The sequence below is a fragment of the Dermacentor silvarum genome, chromosome 7, assembly GCF_013339745.2.
Source record: "Dermacentor silvarum isolate Dsil-2018 chromosome 7, BIME_Dsil_1.4, whole genome shotgun sequence".
Classification (NCBI taxonomy): domain Eukaryota; kingdom Metazoa; phylum Arthropoda; class Arachnida; order Ixodida; family Ixodidae; genus Dermacentor; species Dermacentor silvarum.
In genome coordinates, this window is record NC_051160.1 from 163519031 (window position 1) to 163535741 (window position 16711).

A 16711-nucleotide genomic window follows, 5' to 3' on the forward strand; every position below is an offset into this window, starting at 1 on the left:
TACTGCTTAATTTTATACTTAAGTGTGCACTGACACAACATTTCTTAGTCGTCCTTTTTTGCTTTAAGTGAAGGTCGAGTACCTCTAAGCACCAGGAGAAATAGCGACATGCCTCAGAGCATCATAAATAGGTTAATATGACATCTTTTCTGCAGCCAGTCCTGGTCTCGTATCCCAGGAGGACACTGTGTTGTGATGTCATGACACAATATGCGGTTACGTGGGAGCAGGACACTGTGACGTTTTTGACAATCTCTGCAGCTCGCTCGGTCGTCTGCTATGCTGCTAGACTGGCTCTCGCAACGAGTAGCAGCACACAAGCCAGACATATTAACTTATTAATGGCACTCGGAGGGTTGCCACTATGTTCTCTGGTGCTTAGAGGTACTGTACATAATGCACTAAAGATTACTATGTATTCGAAAATATTATAGCAGTACCCCTTTAATGTCCCTTTAAGAAAGTCAAGTTGGGCCCTAAGTCACAAATGTTATCAGCTGATCATCTGCTTAGTTGCGGAGAAATGCAGAACATTTTTGGTCACAGCTCGATCTGTTCCAGGGAGGTGATGTGGCCATAGGCTGCCTTTTCCTCTTCACTCAGCGGCTTGTTGCCTGGACGCACCACAAGCCGCACTCGAAAGCCAGCTCTGCATGCAGCCTGGGCCTCTGGAAAAGCAGAGCAAAACAGCTGCAGTCTGCTGCAAAGTTTAATGTGTTTGTCACAACCTTACGTTTGTGCAAATATAAATTCTGTTGGTCGGAAGTGAATTCAAAACAAAGTATTCGCTCAATAATTTCAAAGCAAATATAGTAGTTATAATAGCTATTGGATGTGCGGGAATCACGAAACATAACATGAAACACCATTTTTATATGGTGCTGTATGTTGTCAAGTGAAATGTGTATCTGAATGATGCTTTGTGTTTTTTTTTTTTTCATTACAGGTAACCTGTATGCATATTTGATGTTGAACCAGCTACAATCTTTTTAGATATTGCTCCAAATAGCATTCTGTACAGTTCTTTCTTTTAATAAAGTCAACATATTTTAAAAAGGAACCTTGACACAACAGCCAGAAGTTTACAAATTAAAAAGAATGAGGATCTTTACTTGCAAAGATGAAAACAGTACCCTTGCAAAGAACACTTTATTTTCAAAGTGCTCTTAATGAGATATTTTCGTACAAAAACGCAAGATGTTGAAAAATTTCTTTTGAATGCCGGCAGAACAGAATTCGTGGACTCTACCCAGTTATTATAATATAATAATAGAGAATAATAATCAATAGAGAATAATGTTAATCAATAGTGAATTGTAGAGAATACTATAATAAAGAATACAGCATTGATAATATTCAATGGAATATTAAAATACAACTAATATACACACAAGCCTATGCATTGCATAGATGTATTTTTAGCAAAATAGAAGGAACATTTTAATGCTATAGATAAAGAGGCCCTGCAGCACTTTTTTTTTTAATATTGAAAACAAGCGTGCTTATTCGCCTGACAATACTGCCCTGAACATCTGCACAATTTCACTGAAAAGACTGCCTGTCCTTTCAACTTTTCAAGATGCTGAGGACTACTTTCCTTTCAGTTATACAGGAGTAGATGCCATGGCTGGCTGTCCATAAGCAGAAAGTGAACTAAAATTCCCTTTCTCTAGGGCTGTGGTTCCTTTCTGCTAGAAATAAACAACGACAACCAAGCAGTGATTCCAGCAGAAGCAAATGTGCATCACTGTAGACTACAACACCATCGTTCCAATACTTTGGTTTATGATTGAGCAGCATGATGAAGGGCCGATCCACACGATCACCGGACCAAGCCAATTCAATTTTGTTGAAAAAACATATCAAAATACATACAGTTGATCCCAGGTATAGCGAACTCAAAAGGAATTAGTTAGTTCGATATATTGATAATTCTAAATATAAGATATGCCTATCTGAAGCTTATCTTACCACTCCGCACGCCTCGGAGTCTTCAGAGATAGTGAAAAGCTGTAATTTACCGATTTGTTTCTCTAAGGCCACGTTGAACGCACGAAAGATTGCTTTGCACTTTGCAGCCGTATGTCACAGTCACTCACGCTGCGGAGCGTTCTTTTATAAAATGATTGCAACGCTAACCTTATAAGGATGCGTCGTCTGGCCGCGAGACTGTGGTGCGCCTTGCACACGTCAAAGTGCATGTTGCGAGTTTTTATTCATGTAAGGTAGAAATGGATGCAACATGGAAGCAAACCAGCCTATGTATGCTTCGTCAGCGCAATTGTACTGCTAATCGCGTGTGAACGTGCCTGGCTGCATGTTCGTTACAATACGCCGTTTAAACGAACGAGTGTCATAAGTCAGCAATGAGTCAGCCACGCACATGTTAGAATTAGAAGTGGCTTTCAGCCCACAGAACACCGGAGTCCCTTACCACTGGCGTGTCCCTGCGACGACAAAGAGAACAAGTTCAGTGCAGGCCCACGAATTGCAGAGTTGTGCGTGATAGTCTTCTTGCAAAGGGCTTAGATTCACTTTGGCTGCTCACAGAACCCAAAAAATTTAGTTCGCGGAGGCTCAAGAAGAGCAACCCGGCAGTGCAGACATCTTCAGTTTGACATCCCATGGCCGCACCTACTCAGTGAAAAGGTAGAGTGCCATTCACGCTTTCTTGTGGAACACACGTATTGGACCGGGAGGACTTTTTGCATTCTTGAAGCAGCATACTGATCCTATTTCCTTTATTTGCTTCAATGCAAAGCAGTCTTTCTGGTATCAATATACCTCACTGCGTTACACGGCTGCATTGCGGTGAACCTTACTAATGCAAATCCACTATTATGGAGCGCAAATGAGACGCTTGCTACACGAGCCATCCATATTGTGAGAGACGCATCTTGCTCATTCTTACTGCTGCTGTGCAGTGCTATATGGCAGTGTGCATGTGATGATGAATATAAAAATTGTAAATCAGTTTTTAAAATATTACGGCACTGTCTTCCCCTGAACTGCACATCTGTGCAAGCAGGCAATATGTCATTCCGTATAAAGCAAAATCTGCTAAAGTAATTCATTTGCAATTTTACATTTAGGCTTCTAATGTCATTTTCAATGTATATACCATATTTCAGTATTCTGCACAAAAAAAAATAACGAAGTTAGTCTCGATCCCCTCATCCTCCTCAAACTCTGGTTGATCACATCTGTTGCGAAAATGAACATTTTGGTGTTAACTAAACCAACACTATTGGCGACTGCTATCCGGGAGAACAAACTAATAGGGGTGTGCGAATAATGACTTCTGAGACCGATTTAATTGAATATTGAATAGTTCTCAAATAATGTTTGACTGATGAAGAGCAATTATCACAATTAATATAAAACGGTGTTCAAATCCTAGTATTCTTAAAAGTTAGCAAGTTTCTGTCATTGCATAGTACGTTATAAAGTATTGTTTATTAAAAGGATAAGTGGAGCATTAGGAGTAAGCAAATAGTTTCTTCAGATGCACAGGACTCTTCAGAGTATGTGAATGGTTGCTGTTCTGGGGTTTTACATGCCAAAACCATGATATGATGATGAGGCACGTCGAAGTGAGGGACTCTGGATTAGTTTTCACCACCTGGGGTCCTTTAACATGCACCCAATGCACGGTACAAGGGCATTTTCACATTTTGCCCCCATCGAAATGCGGCAGCTGTGGCCGGGATCTGATCCCGCAACTAAGTGTTTAGCAGCCCCTCTCCCTATCTTGACGCGCGCTCCATCTCTGAGGCCCCGCTCTCTCCGAGAGGTTCTGGGTTTTGCCAAACAACGCCGCCAGTGACACGCACAATTGTGGAACCAGTGACCAATAAGCATGCAGCCTTGTATGCTACGTTTTAAAGCCTTTTGCACACTTTACGTGCGCATTTTTCTTTGCTCTTTCGTTGGAGTGCGGACTGGGCGGCATATTAGTGTTCACCATGCTTGTTGCATCGATTGCTTATGTTGTGCTGTGCCATGTCGTCAGTTTAATGGAATTACCGCGCTGAGACTTTGAAAGAAAAGGCAGAAATATTGCGTGAAGTCAATGCTCGAAGGGCTACCAAACATCAAGTTGCCACGAAAACATTTCGCAGAGCACATTGTCAACGTACCTCCGCAACAGAAAAGCGATTGAAGACGCCCACGAAGCCGAATCTTTCAGTTGCGACAGGAAAAGACTTTGACCTGCAAACTATCCGTATTTAGAGAATGTCCTGGACTAAGGAGATGAGAAGCCACAACCTGCCCAACCTGAGCGGCCCATTTATCATGACAAAAGCAGTAGATGTCACTTTGCGTTTGGGTAAGGACGAATTCACTGGTTCTGAAGAGTGGTTTCACCGTGTCTGCGAAAGATATGATTTCATCTTTCACACCGTCTCTGGCAAAAGCAAAGATGTTTACTCCGAAACATGCGTGACCTGGAAAAGTGGAGCCCTACAGGACTATTGATACGATCTCGACCGAGTGAGGTGGGTCGTCACCGCACAAGAATCAGGAGACGGCGACAAAAGCAGGCGTCGTGAAGATGAAAAATAGAAATACTGTATTCGCTCCATTGGTACGTGACTGTGACTCTATCCGAGTCTTGAGTGGTTCTGCCTAGAGCACCGCACAGGCCGATTTTTTCAGCCCGTGTCCGTTTTTACGGTGCTTTGCCCGCCCGAGCCCGACCAAAAGTGTTATGGCGAGACCCGGGCCCGGAAATGATCTACGTTACCCGCCCAGCCCGCCACCCCTTTACCTTAGGCCCGAGCCCGGCCCGAGACCGAAAAAGATCACCGAGCGGCATTAAAGAAAACAAAAATAAAGAAGAGAATGAAAGGAATTTATTCTCAAGGCATAAATGCATGTCATATGCAATTATGAACACCATTTGAGCGGTCTGAACGCAAATACCAGCGCGCAAAGTAGTATGAATGAGCCTGCCGAGCAGTATCGCCAGCAGTTTCCAACGGCGCGACCTTGATGCGGCCCAATCAACTTCTATCGCAGCGCTGCCACAGTATTTTTCCACGTCGCGCGCCTCACTGCAACGCATGCGCCGCCCCAGCCGCTCGTCCCACTCAACCGTATTCTAGTACACTATAGCCAAAGCGCAGCCACGACCGGTTGTGAGCGCAGTGCATGGATGGATGGAGTAAATGGAGAAAGAAAGCTCCTCGTTCGTCCATGGTGCAGCGTAATGCGCTGCTGCTAGGCGGCCAGTTGAAGTTAAAGTTTATTTCTTTCATCGCAAAATACGATGGAAGAAGAAAAGGGAAGTATACAGGAGTATCACCGCTAGCTTCCAGCTGCACTGGGGAAACAGGTTTTTCTGAGTCGAGATGCGCGACGATAACTCGCTGCGCGTTACATGCACACCACCAGAAAGTCCGAGCCCAGCCCGGGCCCGCGTCAAAATACCTGAGCTCAGCCCGGGCCCGGGTCAAAAAGTACATGACGTGCCTGAGCCCGGCCCAAGCCCATGCAGTGCTCTAGTTCTGCCTAACACAGGGGCCAAGACGCCGATAAATAAGCCCTCGCGTACAGCCGTTACAAACGGTGGAGAGGTCCCCACCGAAAAGGTCATTCACTTCTCGTGGTCTCTTAGTAGTCGAAGTCTGCTGGGTTGCCCCCATGGAGGTGCCAGTGCCTGCATGGTCAGCGCAGTCTTGTGTCCCCTTGTCACGCTGTGAGGTCAAGGGCCTCCTCCCTTTCATGGCCTGCTGGTCACCTGTGTTCGGCTCAGGACGTGGCAGGCGCCGCTTTCTGGGGGAGGAGGGCAATTACCTTGGCACGGGAAATGTTTCCCACACTTGAGAAGTCGAATTCCAGGCCAACCATAACACTATCTGCACAGGTATTCACCAAATGACATTTTTGACGCAAATGAAACATTATATAGTGCACGGGCGGTAAGCAGAGTAAATAACGTGTCACGGTCGTGGTTGCAGCAAATATGACTGGGACTGAAAAGCTACCTCTGCTCGCTGTAGGCAAGTTTCTGCAGCCTCGTTGCTTCAAAAATATTCGGACCCTGCCAACGGAGTGGACGGCCAACCGCAAAGCGTAGATGACTGCAGATTTGATTAAGAAGTGGCTCAAGAAGTTGGACAGGAAGTTTGAGTGAAGCAACCGCAAGGTCTTCTGATCGCCAACAACTGTTCAGCACACAAAGTTGGCATCGGGCTGAAAGCTGTCAAACTTGCGTTCCTTCCAGCCAACACGACCGCAGCTCTCCAGCCAATGGACCAGAGTGTGATTAAAGCTATTAAAGGCTACTAGACATGCGTGAACGCATGATTTCGTGCTCAGGGCACGACTACAATGTCACGCTGCACAGTGCCATGCGCATGCTTGTGGGTGCAGGGGACCAAGCCTCGGTGGCGACAATTGCAAACTGCTCCGCCATTGTGGCGTTAGCGTTCCAAGCGTGGAAGCAGCTGAGACTACCGACTGCAAAGCCGTTTTTTTGGAAATGTGTGAAGTGTTGCAAGGCGTGACTTTCACGGACTATGTCAATGCAGACAGCATTGCACTTGTCTGCGGTCTACTGATAGAAGAAGACATCGTTGCTAAAGTGATAGGCGAAGGAGCCATCGCGGAAGCTTTTGTAGAAAACAACGAAAAGGAGGAAGCACCAGTGCAGTCGTCAGCGTCGCAAGTCTTGGATGCGCTAAATCTCGTGCATCTGCACTTCAGCTTCGAGGAAGACCAAGGACAGACACTCCGCCATGTCTATGCACTTGGAACCATTGCATTCAAAGAGAAGAAACAAGATATTAACAGATTTTAGTAAACAATAAAGGTTTGAGGTTTCCCTGCCAAATATAGCTGTTTTCCTTTGACTTTGATTGATTCGAATTTTCATAGCATCCCCATAGAATTCGAATTAATGAGCTCATTGTATTTACAAAAAAAAAGTTAATATACTTTGTAGACTGCAGCTGTTACTGAGGAGTATCAGCGACTCCTGGATCGAAAGTACAAGGCAAAGCAGCTCCATGCGCTTTTCATTGTTGGCAATTGTCCCAGCCATGGGAAGATTGACAATCTCAATGCAATCACCATGGAATTTCTGCCAGCGAACACAACCGCAATACTGCAGCCTATGGATCAGGGCATTTTTAAAACCACATGAAAGCTATACTGGAAGATTTATTTACAACGCATGCTCATCGCATATGATGCCAACGAGGGCTACAACATCGACCTGCTTGGTGCCATACAGTGGAACTTCGTTAAACCGCACCCGCTTAAGCCGTAGTTTCTTATTAAGCTTAGTTATTTATTTATTTATTTATTTATTTATTATAAATACTTTCAAGGCCCGAATGCACTACACAAAGGAGTGGTATGATATTACAAACATATGCAGTTAAATAACAGATAATGAGTTACAAGGCATTTTCCAAGGTGATCTTGAAACGTTCTGTATCTGCAATGGCAGCAATGGAGGAGGGAAGGTGGTTCCATTCAGTGCTTGTTCTTGGGACGAAAAAATCATGATATAAGTTTGTGCGACACAATGGCAAGCTTACTTTGAAAAGGTGATCGGTTCTAGCTGAAACGTAGCAAGGCGGTGAAAATAGAGCGTGTTTCAACACTTGATTGTAATGGTATATTTTATGAAAAAGATTCAGGCGGGAGCATTTGTGACGGAGGGAAAGGTCCGGTAAATTTAATGTTCTTTTCATGGATGTGACGCTAGAATGACGGGAGTAGTTTGACAGGATGAAACGCGTGGCGCAATTCTGAACTGCTTCAAGGGTAATTATGAGGAATGATTGACTAGGGTCACCATATCGTGCATGCGTACTCTAATTTTGAGCGGATGAGGGTTTTATAAAGCATTAACTTAACGGGAGATGGGACAATGGAAAAATTACGATGTAAATAACCAAGCATGCGGCTTGCATTGCTAGTCACATATTCAATATGAATATCCCAGGACAGATTAGACGTAATATGAACTCCGAGATATTTATAACAGTCAGTGGGGGGTAAAGAAACATTGTTAAGGAAGTAGGTACGCATGCTTTGAGTAGAAGAATGCCTAGATATGCGCATGCTTTTACATTTAGTTGGGTTGAGTGTCATGAGCCAATTAGTGCACCAAACGAAGATACTGTCGAGGTCACATTGAAGTTCAAGCGAATCTGTTGTGTTAGTGATCTTTTGGTAGATTACACAGTCATCTGCGAATAGCTGGATAGTTGAAGTTGAAACGCAGGAAGAAAGGTCGTTGATGTAGATTAAAAAGAGCAAAGGACCGAGAATGGACCCTTGCGGGACGCCAGATGTTACTGCAGTAGGGACAGAAGAGACGTTATTAGTTGTCACGTACTAGGTGCGGTTAGATAGAAATTGTTTTATCCATGTTACCACATTGGGATCTATATTAAGCTGACTAAGTTTGAAGATGAGCAGGGCATGCGAAACCGAATCAAAAGCTTTCGCGAAATCAATGAATATACAATCTGTTTAAAATCCCAGGTCTGCATTAATGAACAGGTCATTAGTAAAAGATAGCAGTTGTTTTTCGCACGAAAATGTTTTTCGGAACCCGTGTTGGGAATTACTGAAAAAACTATTGGACTCAAGAAAATCTTAAAGTGCGAGTATATTATGTGCTCTAATATTTTGACAGGAATGCACGTTAACGAGATGGGACGGTAATTATCAGGAGAATGTACATCACCTGACTTATGCACGGCAACCACCTTCCCTACCTTCCAGTCCGAGGGCAGCGCCTGCATTTGTAATGACTGTTGAAAAAGTTTCGATAGAATCAGTGATGAATATATTTTCGTACACTTCAGCATTTTCGATGAAATGAAATCAGGACCTGCAGATGATGAAACCTTTAGGTTATCAATCAGTCTTTCAACACCAACAGCATTGATCGCGATAGGGTCCATTGGTAGGAAAGAAAAGCTTGGGAATAGTGGAAATACAGTGGGGACAGTTTTCTGAAATTGTGTAGCAAATTTAGAGTTTAGCACTGCGCAGCACTTATCAGAAGCTACCGGCATGCCGGACTGAACTTACTAAAGAAGCGTATGTTTCGTGCCATTAATTATGCTCCAAAACTTGCGAGGATTAGAAGACAACAACGACGGAAGTGTTGTTTCAAAAAATGTTATTTTGGAATTTAATACTGCAGTACAGTACTCTCGATTCACGTTGATGTAAGGCGTCTAACGATGAGTTTTGTGCGACAGTTTTGCGTGCCTGAATACCCGCTTCTTTTTGTTGCGCAATCTTTTTAAGGAATTATTGAACCATGGCGAACGGGAATTCGATGGAACTTTTCTTTTTGGTACAAACTGGTCAACCAGGGACAACAACTTGGTTTTGCAGAGCAACCAGTTGTCTTCAACTGATCGCTGCTCGAAGCCAGAGAAGTAATAGTCCACAAAGACCTGTAAATTCACAGTTTATAGCATTGATGTCTACTTTGCTGTAATCCTGGATGACCTTAATTTGTTTCTTAGTGGAAACCTGTGCTCGCAAAGTGAAGTGGATTATAGAATGGTCGCTGATTCCCGGTAAATATGTTAGAGAAGAAGCTAAATCGGGTGCTGTGGTCTAAAATGTTCTCAGAAGTGCGAGTCGTGCGTGTGGGATTGAGAACAAGCTGGGTGAAGTTGAAATCATGACATAGATCTAAAAATTCTCTGCATTCTGCTGAATTCTGCCTAAGACAAACCGAGGCATTTTTCCACATAATGTCTGGAAAATTGAAATCACCTTAGAGGAAGAGGGGTGATTTTGGGTACCTGACAAGAAGCTGATTAATGACGTCATGAAGTTCACTGCAAAAAGATGACGGTTGGCGGTCTGTAGCAAACACAAAGAATGATTTCACGACAAGCAATTACAATGCGCAAGCACACAACTTCAAGTGGAGATACGACTGGAATGTCATGAGAAACGATAGTATCGACAACCGCGATCAAGACGACACCACCACCGCAGCGAGCATCGCGATCGCATCGATAGAATTAATAGCACTTCGCACACTCAAGTATCTTCTGATTTTTTACTTTCGCAGAAAGCCACGTTTCTGTCGAAGCAATGATATCTACGGAACAGGAATCGATGGCAGAGGACAGCTGGACGCGTTTATTTTGAACACTTCGCACATTGGTAAAGAAAAATGAGGCGTTTTTAGCGCTCGATCGATTAACACATAGCTATGACGAGCCGGAAGTACTGTTGCGTGCAGATAGAGCGGTGACATTGCTTTGTGCATAGGCGGGTCTTGAAATATTTACTTCACAAACACTGTCGTTCGCTGCGCAATAAACATACGTTTTCTTGTTCAGAATAAGCTTATTAAATTTCGACGAAAACGACTGTCCGTTTGCTTTCCCAAACTCGAGCAATTTTTTTCTGGAGTTGCGTGTGGCTCTACAGAAGTCTTCACTAACACTTATTCCAGACCCCCTGAGCTTGCTTTTCTGTGAGAGAATGGCATTTTTAGGGGCGAAGCTCCTTATAGCGGCACCCGTTCGTCCCCGTCGTCGTCGTCGTAGTAGTAGTGTGTAACCAGTCTGAGAAAAATGAGAAAAAAAATTCCGAAGTTGTGTCCGTAGGGCGGAATCGAACCAGGGACCCCTCGCTTCCGAGCGCGCGGCGTTAGCCCACTACGCCACGAAGCGGACATGGGCACACGCACCACGATGGCAATAAATACCCAACATTAACGAAAGGCCGCGTTTCTAGCGCGTTTCTAAGCGTTTGTGCTAGCGCGTTACGGCCCGTGTAAGAAGCTGGTGTAAGACGCTGTGGCCTCTCCGCCTTACCTTCAACGTGTTTCGAACGCGCTGCCCAAAGCGGTGGCAAGTCAAGTTCAAGTCGAGGAGCGTTTATGAATACGGGGGGTATACTCTCTCAGCAGTCATGTGATGGCGTCGGCAAACGCGGTGCACGTTCCAGCATGTGTAAATGGCTGCGTAAGATGCTGTGGCCGCTCCCCCTTACTAGAGAGTACTGCACGTTTCTAACGCGTTTGTGCTAGCGTCCCCTTAAGTGGGAGATCCAATGATTCCCTCCGGAGCTTCGCCCACTCATCATCATTCACCCCGTGGATATGCTGTGATTTTTTTTGTTTTGGGCAAAGAAAATTTGACAATGATGGGTCGCGCCTTCCCAGCTGTGTAAGATCCCAATCGATGCGCCCGAGAAACATCGGTGTCAGAAATTTGTAATTTGATGTTGCGAGACACAATGTCGCGAACAAGGCCCATGTTTCAGAATGGCTGTCAGGGATGCCAAAGAATATCAAATTTTTGCGTCTGGACCTATCCTCAAGGTCGTCCAGGCGAGAACTGAGCGCCTGGCCTTCACTCCTGACAGCTTCCGCAACTAGTTGTGGGATGTCGTTTACGCCTGTGGAAGCTTCAAAAGACTCAACGAAAGCTTCAACCGCTGATAATCTCGTTGTTAGGTCAGCCACAGTCTGCGCTAGAGCCTCTTGCTTTTCTTTTAGATCACCAAGAGCATTCATCACTTCATTGTGGCGGTAGTCAAGTTTTGTGGAAAGTGCAGAAATGGCTGTTAATATATCATTGTCAGGCCCAGGGTTTTCTTCTACATCTCCACAGCAAAGCAGCAGCTTCACAACAAGAACACTTTCACACAAGCACTCATAAACCACACTTGGGCACGGGAGAAGCAGCAAACAGACGTTGCTAGAGCGCTTACAATATAGCGATGGTGGTTTACTGACCTGCACAAAGAGCCGAAATGGGCTCATGAACGACTGCATAGCTGCCGCTCTCCCGTGCCCACTGAAAGGGCCCAGGTGTGACCAGCTGCTTAAGTACTCCCGCGTCGCTGCTGTCGAAGACAGTGTTGCCGACCATTCGTCGATAAACGCCGTATCATCGTCCACTTCTGGTGGAAAGCAGCTTCAGTATCATCGATGATCGCAGGCAATAGCAGCACTGGCCCGGATGAAAAGCAGGCGGTGATCGCTGGGTTCACGACTGGTAGCCACGTGCCAAATAGGGCGATAAACTGCACAAAGAGCAGAAATGGGCTCATGAACGACTGCATAGCTGCCGCTCTCCCGTGCCCACTGAAAGGGCCCAGGTGTGACCAGCTGCTTAAGTACTCCCGCGTCGCTGCTGTCGAAGACAGTGTTGCCGACCATTCGTCGATAAATGCCGTATCATCGTCCACTTCTGGTGGAAAGCAGGCTTCAGTATCATCGATGATCGGAGGCAATAGCAGCACTGGCCCGGATGAAAAGCAGGCGGTGATCGCTGGGTTCACGACTGGTAGCCACGTGCCAAATAGGGCGATAAACTGCACAAAGAGCAGAAATGGGCTCATGAACGACTGCATAGCTGCCGCTCTCCCGTGCCCACTGAAAGGGCCCAGGTGTGACCAGCTGCTTAAGTACTCCCGCGTCGCTGCTGTCGAAGACAGTGTTGTCGACCATTCGTCGATAAACGCCGTATCATCGTCCACTTCTGGTGGAAAGCAGGCTTCAGTACCATCGATGATCGGAGGCAATAGCAGCACTGGCCCGGATGAAAAGCAGGCGGTGATCGCTGGGTTCACGACTGGTAGCCACGTGCCAAATAGGGCGATAAACTGCACAATGAGCAGAAATGGGCTCATGAACGACTGCATAGCTGCCGCTCTCCCGTGCTCACTCTGGGAGTTGAGACAGGAGTTGAGACAAATCCCTGACTCAGCTACCCTTTAATTTAATGTGTTTAATACCCACTTAAGCTATAGCGATACATTGTGTACCGGTCGGTTAATGCGTACTATTCACTTCTTGTCGAATACCCATCCTACTCTTCAATCACAGTTTCGCGCTCCTAGGGCCAACCGATTCTGCACGGATCTCCGTGGCCACTGCAGATGAAGATTTTCTACGCTTTGCGATGTTGACGACGACGTCGAAACTTGAACATTTGTTCAACAGTAACACTGTTAACTCTGCCAGTGCCGAGTTACCCAGCGCAAGTGATGGTAAGGACGAGCACAACGCTGAGCTGGAAAATGTGTCATGTCCATCAGTTGCGGAAACAGCACGAGCACTGGATGTGATGCGGCTGTTCACTGAAAAGAGAGGTTAATGGAGACATGGGCGTTCCACTTGGATGGCTTCGACACTGCAGTTCTCGAAGCGAGGCCTTCAAAGCAGCAAACGAAAGTGACGGATTTCTCGCGGCCTATGCCCACAAAATAAAAGCATTTCTTGGTTTTCTTGCTAAACACATTTCATCTCACAGGCAGGTAAGTGCATATTTCTTAGTTTCGGGTAAGCTGTAGCATTGCTTAGCACATTCTTTCTTTGCATCCCCGTCAGGTACGGTTTAACGAGGTTCCACTGTATATTTGTTGAACCACTCATGGAAAGAGCTGCCACCTGCAAAGATCGCGAACTGTTTTGAGCATGCTGGCTATTCCCAGCTGCAGTTAGGTGAGCCTGACAATGATCACCAGGTTTGCAACAATCTCTACAAAGCTGTGCACAGAATTGTTGGTGAAGAGGTGGAAGGCAACTTAGACTCATTCGCCTTGGCTGACACTGATGTTCCCATCGTCGCCCCCAGCTATGGATGCCAAAAGAGCAGACTTGATTCTTGGTGGCCCCGATGAAGACGAAGAGCTGGTGGATGAACAGCCTTGTGATGTACCAACAGTGACGCAGACACAAGTCTGATGTCATAGTTGAGTGCACAGGCGGCGACCACGACCTTGTGCAGTGCCTGAACGAAATGGAGCAGGCATTACTCGCGCCCAGCAGAAACACCCTGCAGACCCAGCTGGACGCCTTTTTCGCAGCTCAAGAAAAAGTTTTCTTCATTGAATATCTAACACTTACGCCAGTGTCATATGCCCACTTTTGATCGCGATCGAGCCCAATCTGCATCGAAATTCTTGGCTGTGATTGGCTCCCTACTGCAGCTTGCACAAAAGAGTCAATCAAGTGAGAAATTCGCTCCCTAACTGGCTCGATCGTGACTGAAATTGCATCCCGTGACACTCGGATAAGACTTCCGCGGAGTTGTGCTATTTCAGTTCTACTATCTTAGCTTTCAAGGGGTAGTTGCTTTTTGTCGAATTACTGATCATATAGAATTTGTTACAATGGGAGTTTACTATAGGTCCATCTTATATACCGGTGCGACTTATACACCAATTCTTTCTTCGAAACTCGCAAAAAGTGTGGGGTGCAAGACAAACAAAGGTGCAACTTATAATTCAAGGAGTACTGAAACAAAATTTTATAGCAGACTTGACTTGTGAGATCAATTTATGTGGACACACACACATCGTCGACAAATATCAATGGTGAATACATAGCTTAGAACATATTTAAAATCCATTTTAAAGTATGTGTGCGCAGCCAACTGCAAAGCGCAGCACCTCACAACATCGAAATCAAGCAAGTAGGTTTGTAAACAGCCGAGAGAACGCTACGTCACGAGTTTGTGCTGGCTACCATGCTTCTTGCATGTGCTCTCCTTTTCAGTTGTTGCTCCCACGTCGCATGCACGACCAACTCGCTGGATGTGGTCACGCCGGTTCGTACAACTGCCACGTTGGTCGGACGACCGCAGCCAATGACAGCACCACTAGCGTGTACGTCATGGCCACGTAGCAGACCCGGCGGGGCGGGGCTGGCAAGGTACTTCGATCGTCCTCAGTGCTTTGTTCTTTTCTTCCAGGTGCTGGATTATTTCGCCGCTGACGGAGGCACAAAAATCGGCTACAATTTGTTTCTGACACGAAATAACTCATAGAGTAAAGTGTCCTTGAAAGTGTGCATGTTACAAAACGTCACACAAAACAGTAAATCGTTAACATGATTGCAAGTTGCAAGCAGTCAGCGCAGCCGCCGCAGCAATCGTCTACGCAAAGTGACTCGCCTAGCTATCGTGTTTTCTGATCGCTACCAATGGCGTCGGGAAAACTAATTGTAAAGTCACTTATGAGCGACATAAATGTGCAGACATCGATTGTGTTGACAAATATAGGCACTTTATTACGAGCTGCGGAAGAATCGCAAGGGCCATCAGCCCCGGATCCGACAGCCAACGAGCTTGGCCTATAGTACTGTTTCCCGGCTGCTGCCAGCAAGCCTGGTTGGCTCGTTCTTTACTGTCGGCACCGATAAGCGGCAGAAGAGGACCGAGTTCGTGCGCGCCACTGGACACTTAGAATGGACCCCGCTGAACAGCAGCCAGATTTGCTCGCTTCATTTCAAGCCTGCCTGATATAAACAAAACCCACCATGCTTAGCGCAGTCTGATTATCTTCCACCAAGACTACATACCTCCCAGCCTGGTGCTGTACTGACTATTTAACCCACCTTGTGTCCTGCACCAGAATATGCTTCATTCCCAAAGCGTCCTCGACAAGAGGTTCGTACCACTTGCAGCGGTGCATACGCATATTGATAGCTGTCGCTGGTCGCACTTTCCGAGTCACTGCTTTGTAGTGGATCGAATCAGAAGTGGTTGGCAATGTCTATTACAGCGACCACTCCCGCCTGCAGGAAATCGTCGACGAAAACGATGAAAACAAGGACGACGACGTTGGTGAGGACATTGCAAAGCACGTGCAGGCCTAGCAGACGAACTAGCAACATGAAGCTTGCGCACCGGCGAGTGCGCTGGCGTGCCCGTCAGCGCGCATGTCGCAGTTTGGTGCAATCACGTGTCCAGCTGTGTTGACAAACTTACTGGCCCGTCTTCTTGCTCTCTGAAACCGAAGCTTGGACTGGTCACTACCAACAAGACTCCAAATAATTACCTGTCACGCTCCGAAGCAAATGAGGTTTCGTGCCGTGACTACTGGGTCATTAGCTACTTATTACAGCAGAAAAAACTAGCTCGACTATTTTTCTGTCAGTACTCCTTTCAGAAATACAGTATACATGATAAGGAGTGGTCTATTAGAGCATGGGTTCTCAAAGTGGGTTCCGCGGAACCTACGGGTTCCACAGGCCCCTGCTCGGGGTTCCGCAAGCCACTGATAAATTTTCCCTGGTCCCGCTCTCGACAAGTGTCTAAAACGGCGAACACGAGGTGCGCTTGATCCAAAGAACCTCCATTACCCATGCCCGAGTGTCAAAAAGCACGTCACAGTGCGTAACAGCAACGCGCGAACTGCGCAATAAATACGCAAGCAGCTTGTAGCCACCCAACCTCTGAGAACGGGCAGCGCGCCTAAGCTTTCGCACTTGAATCTCGGAGGCCGTAAGTTACCACCATGCGCCTATCTCCTATTAGGAGATAGGGTAGGTGCTGATAGCGTGCGCACTGACCTATACGTTGAAGGAAAAATTAAAAAAAAAAAAAAACGCGGAGCACCGCAAATGCGCGCCGCAGGAGAGCAAGAACAGCGTAGCGTCCAACCGAAACGAAGCGGCGCAGTCCGCATCGCGTGTGGTCCTCAGCGGCAATCGTACGCGGCACGTGACTGACAGCAACGCCGAAGCGCTTCGTGCCTAATTGTGCCTTTAAAGCCTTTATTCTTGAGTTTATCGCCGCGCGTAACACCGCGCTGGCGGCTAGCCGCGTGCCTCCCTTAGTGCGTAGTCGCTATCTCTGATCGCGTCGATAACCTCCGCAGTTTCGTCCGCAGCGGTTGCGGCAAATAGTAGTTTCGTTTTCACTCGATGCGCGCGTCGGCTGCGTGCCTTCACAACTGCGTAGTCGCCTCC

At 46.3% G+C, this 16711-nt stretch overlaps 1 protein-coding gene across 5 annotated transcripts in view; it reads right to left on the bottom strand.

Moving 5' to 3' along the window:
- Positions 1-426: 426 nt before the first annotated feature.
- LOC119458644 (enolase-phosphatase E1) overlaps positions 427-16711 on the bottom strand; it is a 93388-nt gene continuing 77103 nt past the window's right edge. For all 5 annotated transcript variants that reach the window (XM_049671337.1, XM_049671338.1, XM_049671334.1 and 2 more), the window contains one exon: positions 427-668. In XM_049671337.1, coding sequence (XP_049527294.1) covers positions 541-668 — 128 coding nt within the window. In that variant the 3' untranslated portion in view covers positions 427-540. The remainder of the gene's footprint in view (positions 669-16711) is intronic.